This window comes from Anomalospiza imberbis, chromosome 9 (assembly GCF_031753505.1).
Source record: "Anomalospiza imberbis isolate Cuckoo-Finch-1a 21T00152 chromosome 9, ASM3175350v1, whole genome shotgun sequence".
In the NCBI taxonomy this organism is placed as follows: domain Eukaryota; kingdom Metazoa; phylum Chordata; class Aves; order Passeriformes; family Viduidae; genus Anomalospiza; species Anomalospiza imberbis.
The window spans coordinates 1,247,171-1,259,292 of record NC_089689.1 but is presented as its reverse complement, the minus strand read 5'-3'; the positions used below and the strand labels follow the sequence as shown (position 1 = coordinate 1,259,292).

At 50.9% G+C, this 12,122-nt stretch overlaps 1 protein-coding gene across 8 annotated transcripts in view; it reads left to right on the top strand.

The window, feature by feature from the left end:
* Positions 1–29: 29 nt before the first annotated feature.
* PACS2 (phosphofurin acidic cluster sorting protein 2) overlaps positions 30–12,122 on the top strand; it is a 79,242-nt gene continuing 67,149 nt past the window's right edge. For 6 of the 8 annotated variants that reach the window (XM_068199234.1, XM_068199233.1, XM_068199232.1 and 3 more), the window contains exon 1: positions 30–227. In XM_068199234.1, the coding sequence (XP_068055335.1) occupies positions 100–227 (128 nt within the window). In that variant the 5' untranslated portion in view covers positions 30–99. The remainder of the gene's footprint in view (positions 228–12,122) is intronic. The other 2 variants (XM_068199230.1, XM_068199229.1) reach the window with 1 other exon arrangement.

Below are 12,122 nucleotides of genomic sequence, written 5' to 3'. Positions count from 1 at the left end.
CCCCCGGCCCCGCCCCGTGACGCGCCCCCCGCGGGCGGGGCGGGGCGGGGCGGCGGCGGCCCGGCGCGGTGGGCGCGCGCCAGGGCGGCGGGCACAGCCATGGCGGCGGCGGCCGAGCGGAGCCGCCTCAGCTTCCCCGGCGGCACCGGGGCCCTGGGGCGGCCCGTGCCTATGAACCTCTTCGCCACCTGGGAGATCGACGGCTCCAGCCCCAGCTGCGTGCCCAGGTAACGGGCGGGCGAGGGCGCGGACCGCACCCCCTTTCCTGCCCAGCTTCGCGGCTGCCTCCTCGACCCCCGTTCCCGTCACCTGTGCGGTCCTCCCCGCAGTCGCAGGGCCCCTTCCCGCCCCTCGCCGCCGCCGTAGTGGCGGGCACGGCTCCTCCCGTCCCTTCCGTGGCTTTTGGGATGGGTGGCGGGGCAGGACTCGGGCCCCGCAGGGGTGGGGGGCTGCTGCCGCCTGCGGCAGGTGTGTGCGGGGTCACCTTCACCGTGAGCGTCCCCCCGCCAGCCCCCGGCGCGGGCTGCGTGCTGGAGGCGGGCTGTGGCGCTCCCCCAGCCCCGCCGTCCCCCGCGGGTGCCGTGCTAGCGGCGCCGTTCCCGGGCATGCCCCGCAGGGATGGGCTCGGGGCGCGCATCCCTTTCTCCAGGGAGGCTTTTTCGCCCTCCGCCCGTCTCCGTGCCTCTGCTGGGTGTAAACACGCGGCCGTGCTCCCTGCCTGCTCCGGCTTTAGCCCGCACGGCAGGCATTCCTCTCTTAGTTTTGATAAATTTTGCGCTCTTCAAGCCTAGCTCAGCTCAGAATGCCTCTGAGGATTTAAACGTGCCGGAGACAAATCTTTGAAGCGTTTCTCTTTATCTTTGTTTGTTTGTTTTTTGTTTTAAACGAGGACATAGCGAGTGAGCAGGAAGGGACCAGAGTCATCAGGCTGACCTGGCAGGAGCGCAAAGCTCTGCAAGCTTTACAAACCCCCCCAAATCCCTCTGTCTTCTGCGCCATCCACACAGCAGGTTGGACTTGGTGGCCATGCCCCTGTATTGCAGGGACGAGTAACCATCATAAACACTGCCCACGGTCGTAGTGATCTGACATCGTGGGCAGGAAGACAGAGGGGTAGAAGCAAACCTGAGTCCTGCTATTGCAGGTGATCTGGGTTTATAGCAGTTTATCTGTGCTAGCAGCGCCTCGGGCGGCAACTTTTTCAGCTTGTGTCTCGTTCAGCTTTTCTTTTCTTCATCGGGAGATCTTGGGAAGGGTCTGGCCCCCGAGGGAATGCGCCCCTCTTCAAGGAGTCCCTTTGCTGTGGAAGTTGTCACCTGGATGGGAATAGCTGGGGGAGCAGTTGGTGCTTTTTCATTTCTGCTCTAGACAAGAAAGTGTCCCTGCTCCTGGCAGAGGGTTGGACTCCAATGATCCTTAAAAAGTCCCTTCCAACCCAAAGCATTCTGTGCTTCCAGTGTGATTGGCACTGTCCCTGCTGTGCAGAGGACACGGGGGCTCTGACAACAATTCTCTCCACTGCACCCTTTGCTACAGGAAGGCAGTTGGGTTGCCATCCCATCCAACCTTATAACAGTGCCTGTTAAACAAATAAAAGCTCAAATGTCCGACACTCTCAAGGACTTCTCATTCTGCATTATCATTTATGCTGATACTTGCAGACCTGCAAACGAGCTCACAACACAGCCTGCTTGTTTGCAAATCTGTAGATGACCAGAAAACGCAGTGTAAGGACACTGACCCTGCCTTGGTGTGGCAGGGGGTGGGGAGCACAAGGGTGGGTCCTGGGTGCCGGAATTGCGGTGGGCAGCAGATTGGAGGCAGCTGGTTGAGCTTCCTGGAGGAATGTGGGGAATGCAAAGCACATGTGGATATCTGGGCAGGTGGGGCAGAACTGGGGTTTGAGGGGGAAAGTCTGGAATTGCTGAAGCAAGCTGTGAACAGGGGATGATGAAAGTGATCAGATTGCCTGCCCTGAGGCATTGATGGAAGAATTGGGGTATTTGAGACCTTGTAGGAACAAATCTTTTGGTTGAGGGAGTTTGGTGGGGCGGTGGGTCCCTATGCTCTGGTCCTGCTGTTGCCATTACCTTTGCTTGCTCTTCCTGGGTGCCCTTTTTCCCTAGAGCCAGGGGGACGAGCTGCCATCCGCCTGCTGCATCTGCTGCTGCCAGCCCTGTGAACCTGTCTTTCCACAGATGTGGAGTTTTCTGCTGGACACGGAGTGTCCCCAGGGGCTGGGCTCAGGCTGCAGTTGTGGCTGTGGGTGCCAGGGCTTTGTTAACCCAAAGTGAGGTCAGGAGCAGCTGAGGTTGCAGGTTCGGCGGGGATATTGGTCCTGTGGCACGGTGAGGTGTGTGCTGGGCAAACACCAAGTTCTGCAGCAGTCAGTGCTGCTGTTCCTGATCATTGATCATCATGCTTTGCATTTCATTACGGGCTTTGCAACATAACTTTCTGTCAGAGAAAGCAGGAGTTTGAAAACCTTTAAGGTATGCCACTGCCTCTGCCTTTTAAATTCATATGGTAATGATTTTTACTATTGCACCGTGACATTTAAGATTGTTTTCTCTTAAAGCAAGAGATACTAGAATGAAATCTTCTGCGTGGGAAACCATATCCCAAGTGAGCTTGTTGTCCCAGCAAACGTCTGCTGGGACGTGAGAGGCGGATGTGGAGGAGAGCAGGCCTTGCTGTGTGGTCAGACACTGTGGAACTGCCTTGGCCTCTTCTGAGATATTCACCAGTTCCCTTCTGGGTCTCTGTTGGCAGGACAGGCTTTCCAAGCGGAGAAGAGATTTGAACTTGGCACAGAGTCAGAAGATTCATGAAGAGGAGCGCGTGCTTGGGGAGGGAATGTTGCTTCCTTCCCTTTTCTTTTTGGTTCAATAAATCTTAGCCCATTTCTAAGGTGTTTTCCTACGATGACCTGGTGCAGGAGGGGCTGGGTGGAAGCAGTTTCTGGAGTGGTCTGTGCCTGCACTGCTCCAGGTTGTGTGGATGGGTGCTGAGGGGGAGGGCCTTGTGTGGATGGATGTGTGTGTGCTTCAACATACTCTGGTGGGTGATTTGCTGAAAGTCCACTCAGCTTGGGTGGGGTGTCAGCAAAATCTGGAAGGCTGCCTTGGTGGATCCATGGAGTTTCCTTGTGTGAGAAGGCTGTGTCTAAACTTAAGGAAGAACAGTAGGGAAGAGTCATGGTGGTGCTCTGCAGTTGTGTGCTTAGTGTGACACATGAGGTGAGGTGGTGTTTTGCATTTGTTCTGGCTTTTCTTACTCCTCTGCCACCTGCAGAAGTGATTTTATGATTTATTCTTAAGTACATGTAGCTCCTGGGAGGTTTGACCATAGCATTTCTGAAATGCAGCTACTTTATTTTAGTCATCCCAGAAATGTGACTCAAAATGTCTCACTATCTGGGCGTATCCACGGCATACCAGAAGGGAGAGATGCCTACCTTCTGCTGTTTCTTCTGTGCGCTGAAAGACTTTCCTTTGAGGAAGGTTAGATTACATAAAGTTCTCCCTACCACCTGTAAACACTGAGGGTGATCTTCTTGCTGCGAGAGATTCAACACCCTTTCCTCTCATTTTCCTCACACTGAGAGAGTGGAAGTAAGAATTGTTCCGTGGATTTTGGTGTTCCAATCTTTTGAGGAATCTGTGGGTGTGACTGGCAGGATGCAGTACTGCCCCATGTTGAAGTAGTCTCATGAGGAGATGTGGGGGTTGTCCAGAGGAAGAGAGGTCTTGGGGGGAAAGGTCTGTTGGAAGGGTGTGCTGAAGCAAGGGAAGGCAGCAGTAGCCACCGTTCCCATTTGGAGTGGGTTTTGTTTCAGGCTACTGCCTTAACTGTCACCAACTTGTGAGAGCTGCTGTTAAGCTTTGAACTGTAAAGTGGATTGAGAGCAAACTGGATGTGGAGCAGGTGTGACCCGTGTCCCCAGGGGACTGAAGGAAGAAGTCTGTGGAACAGACCGGAGCAAAGGCAGTGCTGGAGGGCTGGGGGTGCTGACTGGGCACTGCCTGAGCATTTCGAGGAGAAGGGAAGGGGTTGCACACACATCCCCTGGGCCCACAGGAGGCTGGGGGTGTGGGGATGTGACTGCTCAGTGCTGTGGCATGGCCGTGCAGCGCTTGGACATTCTCAGCAGCCCTGGTACGGACATCCCCAGGGGCAATGGAAAGTGACCGGGTGAGATTTCGGATTCAGGCCGCTGAGTAGATCCTAACAGTGTGCTCCTCGTGCCCCAGGCTGTGTGCTCCTCTCTCTCTGCCAGCTCCCATCTTCTTCCACTGGCCCTTCTGGCTGTCTGCCTCCTGTGGGCTAATGGAAAGGTGACAGGAGGGACATGGTGAGGACTGCTGGGGCATGGAGCCACTCCAGCAACCTGCAGGTTTGCACCCATACGTGGTAATTCCCTCTGCTAGCAGAGTGTTGAGGGGCTTGTGACCTGTGTGAAGTCCACAGCTGACTCTCCCCCCGTGAAGATTTGCAACAACAACTTGCTAGAGTAATAATTATGATCAGGTGATGCTACAGAATTAAAAACACTGATTAATTCGGGTAGGGAGAGATGTTACTGTATCTTAACCTTCTATTCTGTTGGCATGCTAACATTTAGGAGAGATCTCTTCCTGGTTAGGATAACTGCTGGCACATTCATTGGGAGCTGACAATAGATTTTCAGTACATTTGGAACTAGGAAAATGTCTAATTACTCAGATGACTAGGTACATTTCAGAAGTGCTTATTTGGAGGCTTTGTTTTGTCTTTGTTTGAATAGCATGAAATGCCTAACATTTTACCTTGGAAGGAAATTGAATACAAATGAGGGCACAGGACAGGCTTTAAAAATATCACAGAGATGATGCTGAATGTGTGAGATGCGTGAGGAAAAACATCCATAACTGAGAAACAGAGATGAACTGCTTGGAGTAAAGCACAGTGGCCAGAACCAACCCTTCTTGGAGCTAGAACATCCTATTTCTCCTCCTTAGTCTTTGGGGAAGAGATCAAACCTGATCCCTAAGTGTTGCCCATGTAAATCCTATCACTTTGTATGATCCTGCTGAATGTAACTTGAATGCTTGTGTTACTCAGTGGAAGGAAGCATTCTGCCTAGAGGCTGAGAGCTTTGTTGGAGTCAGAGTTCCAATGAGACCTATTTTGAGTAAATTTTTAAGGTGAAGCTTGTGCATGTGAAGAACAGCTCTGAAACAGATCTTAAAATCTCAGAGCTGCTGACCAAAGTCTCTGGATGGGATTTTAGGTGGTTTTCACCTGCATGCTTTGTGCATGCCCAGTGCAGAAATGTGGTGGGAGTGGAAGGAATGGGCTGCTCTTTTGAAAGGCTTCTTTCCTTGCCTTCCACCAAGTGAGGGTGCCCAAAGCATCTTCCCCTCGTGTCCCCTGGCAGGTCTGGCCTGTGCTCCTGCAGCCCTGCTTGGCAGGAGGTGACCCTGCAGCTGCTTGTCCAGGAAATAAAAGCTCTTGTCAAACGGAGCTGTTGATGCTCCACCTTTCATCAGCTCTGAGCAGGCGGACAGTTTCTGTGGCAAGCTTGTGGCTGTATCAAATTAGCTATGAAATGATTTGCATAATAGATTAATCAACCAGCAACCAAACATCCCTCTTTTCTGCCAAGAAAAGAAAAGCAACAACTCAGCTGTTACAAGAGGCCATTATGTTCCTTGCAACCCTTAATCTTTCTTTTCTCCAAGAGCGCTCCGTGTTTTGGCCTCACGCAGGAAGCTGGCCTGCTCGCTGGCTTTATTTGCGTCACATCTTGGCAGCTTTTTCCAATTCTTTTGGGCCAAATTTTGCCACCGTTACGGTGACCTTCTAGGGAGGGTATTTCCTATGGAATTGGTGGCTGGCTGCCAGACGACTCTGTGTTGCCAGGTCCTCTATTAGCCTCTGCCTTTCCATTGAAATTCCTCTGGGCCCCTTGAGCTCCTTCAGAGCTGACCCATTTCCTTGGGAAGTCACCTCAGCACATAACTGTGAGTGGGCAGGAACTGGTCACTGTGGTTTATTTTTCCTGTGTTTCTACCTCCACATAAGCCAGCAGTATGGATTTCCTAAGCTGTACGGTCTTCCTGCTGCTCCAGATGTGACATCTGTGTGTCCTTGCCTGGCTGAAGGATGCCCAGTCAGTGCTGGGGGAGTTTCCAGTCCGAATGGATCCTAACGTGCAGATGATAAGGGGCTTAACTGGCTAATTGAATGTGATAGCGTGAAGCTTCTCTCATGGTGAGGTTTAATTGGATTATGATACTGTACAGTGATGTGGAGGCTTGCAGGGCATGCAGCCAGCTTCACTAGGAGAGAGTGGATCCTTGCTAATCTCTCATTTGTTTAAAATAATGAATTGCCTGGAGAGCTCTGGTGGGTGTGCTCTGCTCGCTGCAGCCAGTATCCCTGGAGAAGGGATCCCTAAAAATCCAGGGGCTACCACACACGTAGACCCTGTCCTTGGGCTGGTGCAGCAGTGGTGGAGAGCCTCCAGGTGAGGAAGAGACAAGCTCCTTTAATTTTTATTGGGAAAACAGATGCACGGGCTCTGTTTGCTCGAGTTTCCTCCTCTAGAGCCACTTCAGCCTTTCCCGCATCCTCTCTGTGGCTGTGTCGCTTGTCACAAGCTGTGCCTTTCTTTTGAGGTGGCCTGCTTGTTCCTTCTGTCTAGCAGCTGCCAGTCTGCAGGCCAGGCTGCCTTCCAGCACACTCACTTGCAGGGCAATAACTATTTTTGATCAGGAGCTCAAATGCTTCTCCTGCTCCAGTGGGAAAGCAGTCTAATTTTTAAAGTAGGCAGCAAAAGTAAGAGCTGAGAGCAGCTTTTGCATGCTGTGAATTTTGCTCGTGTGTATAAAGCAAAGCTGGGGTGTGCAGGCCAGACGGTGTTCGGGTGCTCACCTGGCTCGGGTACGTGTGGTGGCACCTGCGTTTCGGGTGCAGTGCCTGGGGGTTGTGTGCTTTGTGGCAGTCACTGACTGAGCTGCTGTTCCTGGGAGTTTTTGCACCGAAAGTAACACTGGTTTACTGATGTTTCAAAAGGGTTTGAAATGTGCATAGTTGCTCAGATCTGACTGCAGAAGAGTTGTCACGGAAAATAGCATTTGTTCTCCTGCAGGCAGACGGATTAGCATGAAATGTCAGCTTTGATGTAGTGTGAGGTGTGCTGCTCATCGTTGGCCTTTGTACTGGTTTGGAGAGTGAACTGTTTGGCTCCTCAGTGTTTGAATGGGCTGGGAAATGCCCCAGAGATGGTGTATGCAGTTTGGGCAGGGAGCAGCACCCGGGCACTGCAAGCTTTTGATGAACTGTTTCTTGCTGGGGCTCATCCAAACAATCAAATAAATGTGATCACTTTGCTGTTGCTGGGAAATGGCAGCTTAGCCACTTTCCCCCCAGTGCTCTAACATGTGGGACCTCCCTCCCTGACCTCTAGTTTGGTGTAATGATAAACCCGCTCCTCTCTCCTGCTTGTTTGTTTTTTGGGCAGTCAGGTGCTCTGGAGCCTGTGGGAGGAAAGTGAAATGCAATAGCCAAGGGGGAATGCTGGTGTTTAACCAAAACCTACATAGCTTACAGGTCCTTCTGGACCTCAGGGAGGTACTTGGTTTTGTTCTAAAAAGGGAACAAACTTGGTGATCCAGGGTGATTTTTTTTTTTTTTTTTTAGCTTGCTGGGGAGAAGTGGAGGTTTGAAGGTGGGAGGCTGTGAAGAAGCAGGGCATGAAGGGTATGCCTGTGTGTGCAGGGTGAAACAAACATGTTCACTGCTCAACAAAGCACTTTATTTTGCTGTTTAAAATCTTCTGAAAAAGACACTGTCTGCTTTCATCAGATCCCTTTGCTCTGTTGAGCTCAATTGTTCAAAATCTTTTCCTGCTCTTTTTATTTTTCTACAAAGCCATTGCTGTGCAAGGGCTTGGAGGTGCTCCTCACTGCTGGTAAGTAAACATCATGTGCAGGAGAGGGATTGCTAAAGGCAGCTTTACCTCTGCAGGGAGACACATGGAAGGCTGTAAATGGAGACGTGGGAAAACCATGGAGCTAATAACAGCAGTGGTTCTGGTGTGTGTTTCAGGGGTTTCTAGTGCAGGGCTCTCATTTATGGCCAAAACGAGCTGCAGCTTGCACATGCGCTTGTCTGCTACGTGTTTCCCAACAGGCACTAGGCCAGATCTAGATATAGAGCAGAGAATAACCCCCATCGGGAGATTCTTAGGAAGCCTTATCTATATATAGTCCATATAAGTCTGTATCCCCTTTCTGCTGAGAGGACAGCCTGCCCGGGGAGCGTGGTTAATGCGGGTACGCCCCAGCTTCTGAGAGCCGGGCGGAGATCCACGGGATCACGTCTGCCGTGTCCTGGCTCCCACCGGGAATTCTCTGCTGAGAGCCCCAGCTGCGCTGTCCCGTGCTGTGGTGGCAGGCTGGTGGCACGCTCCCGTGGCCAGCTAGGCTTGTCCTGTGTGGGAGCACGAAGCAGCCGTCAGGCAGAGGGAACAGCTGCGGGGCTGGGGCACATGGTTGGTGTGGGGCTGATGGTGCCCGTGCCTTCGGGCACGCTGCTCTGCTGGGTGCTCTCATTAAAGCAATGAGATCGTAGCTTGGCAGCGACTTGTCATGAAAGAGCTTATGCAGGGTTTTTATGCCAGTGCAGTTCCCTTTCTTGCAGCTGCTTACCAGGATGTTCTGTCAGAGGGACCTGCACGGACATTCTGCTGCTTTGGGAATGAGAAGCAATTTGCAGTGCTCAGCCTGGCCTGCAAAACAACTCAAACAAACCATGAGCAGGTGCCTTGGATCAGAAGTGGGAACACACAGTGAGGTGGACAAGGTGCCCTTTCACGCAGCAGTGTGGTCTCCTATTCATTTATGTATGGTTTCACCATTAGGATGTCTGAGGCCATTCGCAGCCTTCCTTTCCATTTAGTACATGACTTTTTCCAACTGGTGCATCACATATTTCGTAGCCGAGTGCCAGCCATGGAGGAGCACAGCCTTCTCTTACTGCAGAGAGTTTGCTGCCCACTTAGCAGTTCTGCAGTGCATCCTGAAATCACAGAAGTGAGAGTCTGGGGGGGCTTTGTACCAGCTTGAAATGTCAGTGAACAGCTCGCAAGGTTCTGTTGGACCAGCTGGAGACGTGGCTTTCCCTTGCATACATTTGGCTTTGGGATTGTGGACCTAGGTCTTCAGAAAGCAAACCCATTTTCTACGTTGGAGACATGGATTTCTTTCTCTTTTAGGGAGCTGGTCTGGTGGTGTAGCTTCCATGAAAGTCATAGGGTTGTTGGAGGACATCTCTTCACACGATTTTACAAATATAGCAGGATCGTTTGAGGTCACTCAGTCTTGAGTTTCTTCAGGGATTGCACACTTCAGCTGGAGGCTGTGCCGGAGCTCAATTTGATTTGCTTCTGGAGGGGCTGTGCTGAAAATGGGTGTCTAATCTCAGTGCAGTCCTGCAGACTTCCCAGATCTTATGTGTGCAGTGTTCACTTCAGCTTGTCGTGTGTGTCCTGATTTCAGTGCTGCCTCAGCCGTGTGACCCTGGTGGTGTGTAACAGAGACAGGTCCTTGCTGTTCTCAGCAGAGCAGCTTTGGTCCCTGTCTCCCAGCTGTGGGCAGCCAGCATCAGGGCTGTCTTCTTACTGTTCCATCTGTGCAGTGCGTGCTTGGGGGTGTAAGACACAAGCATTTACCTCTTCTGCCAGGTACAGCAAAGCTCCAGCAGCTTTCTCCCTGAAGAGCTCTCTCCGGTGTGCGCAGAGCTGTTGTACTGTCCTGACACCATCCAGGTAAAGGTTAGAGGTGGCTTTTACCTGCTCCTCCGAAGCCGGTGTGCCTGGTGGCTTTTTGTAAACCACCCACTCGGGCTGCTGCTTGCCAGCACCTTCTGCCTTGTGCCAGTGCAAGCTTTGGAGAGTTCACGTGGTAAGGTGGATCATCAGGGTGGAGGTTCACTGTGGGGCGGAGGTGAGGAGGTGGGCTGTGCTCTGTTGGATCAATTCTCTGCTGTGCCTTGCATGATGGTCCAAATGGTTGTGCAGGTAGGGTCTGCAGGTGAGGATGGAGCAAGTAACTCACTTAACCTAGCACTGCACCGCCTTTCTAATTCGGTGGAGCTTCTCTTCGGGCCAAGGAAATGACTTTGAATGACTGTGGGAGGAGAAGTCCAGCCCCTTGTTTAGAGACTGGTGTTTTAGCTCTGTGCTATAAACCCTGGGTGGTCCAAAGGCTTGTGTGTGTTCTCCAGCTCGGGGCTGCTGCTGTCAGAGCTGCAGAGCGGGTCAGGGTGAAGAGATGGTTGGAGTGGAGGTGGTCTTTCCCTGTTTTTGGCTCTGGTGGGAAGAAGGCTTTGGGACCTGGGCTCTTTGCAGTGAGATTGTCGAATAGACACTTTCTAACTTGAGTAATTGACAGTGTAACCAAAGCTACAGGAGATTGCTGGGGATGTAACTGAATCTTTCACACCGATTCTTATGCAAATTTAAACATGTGCTCCTGGCTTCTAATGGGACACCTACAAATACAGCCGGCTCCATTCAGAAATCGGCATCTGTGTACTGGATCTTTAATTGCTTGTGGCTTTATAGTCAGACTCGCAGAACTGCATCTGTGGCGGTTTCTCGGTGCTGTCCTTACCTGTACACGTGAAGTTTCCCTGCAGATTTTGCCTAAGTCGCCTGTTCTGGTGGTTTGCTGTTGGTACTGCCCATTGCCACACTGCTCTGGCTCAGGAGCAAATGAGCCTGAACGTTTCAGTGTTCTTTTCCTCGCTGATGTGTTGGGGCTCATTAGAGGTAAATTAAATGACCTTGAGGTCTGCAGAAAATAATTTGGTGTATTTAACACTGAGTGCAAATCATCTTAAGTTTCTATCTAGTAAATCTATAACTGTGAGTTGATGAGCCCATTAAAAAAGTATTATTTCTTGGGGAAGACGGGTGTCTGCAACCTCCTGGTGTAGTTTCAAATTCAGGCTTGTTTTTTTCATGCATGTGCCACGTGGTAATGGAGCAGTTGGTCAAAACCATGTGGACTTAATTTCTTTAAAGTACAAACAGCCTAGAAATGTTTGTTTATGTACAAAATAATCTGCCAGCGACTGTAAGCATTTCCATGTTTCTGCAAGAAAGGAAGGTAATTATATAATCAGCAAAGATTCATATGGCTTAACTTGTCTTCCATCTGGCATTAGTTAAATTGATGTTTTCATCTGCATGACCTTTCAGGGTGGGGAGAAATGATGAAAATGGAAAACATGGCTGAAAAAGACCTTCCTTGCACATCTAGCCCATGTAAAGGCTGGAACAGGTCCCCTGAACAGCCCCTGACAGCTGCTGAGGGGAGCAACTCTTTTTTTTCCCCTCTGCCATTGTCCATGTCACTGGGTAGGTAATTTATGAGCTTTGAAGTGGGTGGTTTTACTTGACTTGAGGAGTTGCCTGTCTGTATGCAGTCCTTCCCCAGTGCATGAAAGTACGGGCAGGCTAACTAGATTAACTACAGCAGGAAGAGCTTCCTTCTTAAAAGAAAGCTATTGTTAGAGCATCACTTATCATAAATCTATAGCACTTCTAATCCTGCCCTCCTCCCATTTCCGCTCTTCCATCTGCCTGCTGGTTTACAGTTTGCAGGGTTTGCTCTGAGTTTCTTGGGGCTGTCCTGCAGCCTTTCCCCTTTGGTCTCTTCCTCTCAGATGGGCAGTTTCCAGCATCAAAAGGATCCTTCCAAAACGACCCCTTTAATGAAAATATATCTGCGTGCTTTCTCGGTGCTAGAAAGATGATATGCTGCTTTCCCGATCAAGTTGCACCCACTGCCTCAAAATGAAGGATTTGAAGGAAAGCTGAGAACTGCAAGAACTGGATCATATATATTTCATGTTGCTAGTGGCTTGTTAGGGGCTGAACTCCCTTTTATTTGCTCTTCTACCTCTTCCCTATGCTGTGCCTGAGAGTGTGCCAGAATTCAAGGTGCTCCAATTTCTTTCAGGCTGGGGGGATCGGTATCTTCTTTCTGCCACGATTCTACTTTATTTTCCTTAACAGCGCTGAAGGCCACTAGTGTAGACTTTGTCCTTGCTTCACAAATAGACTTTGA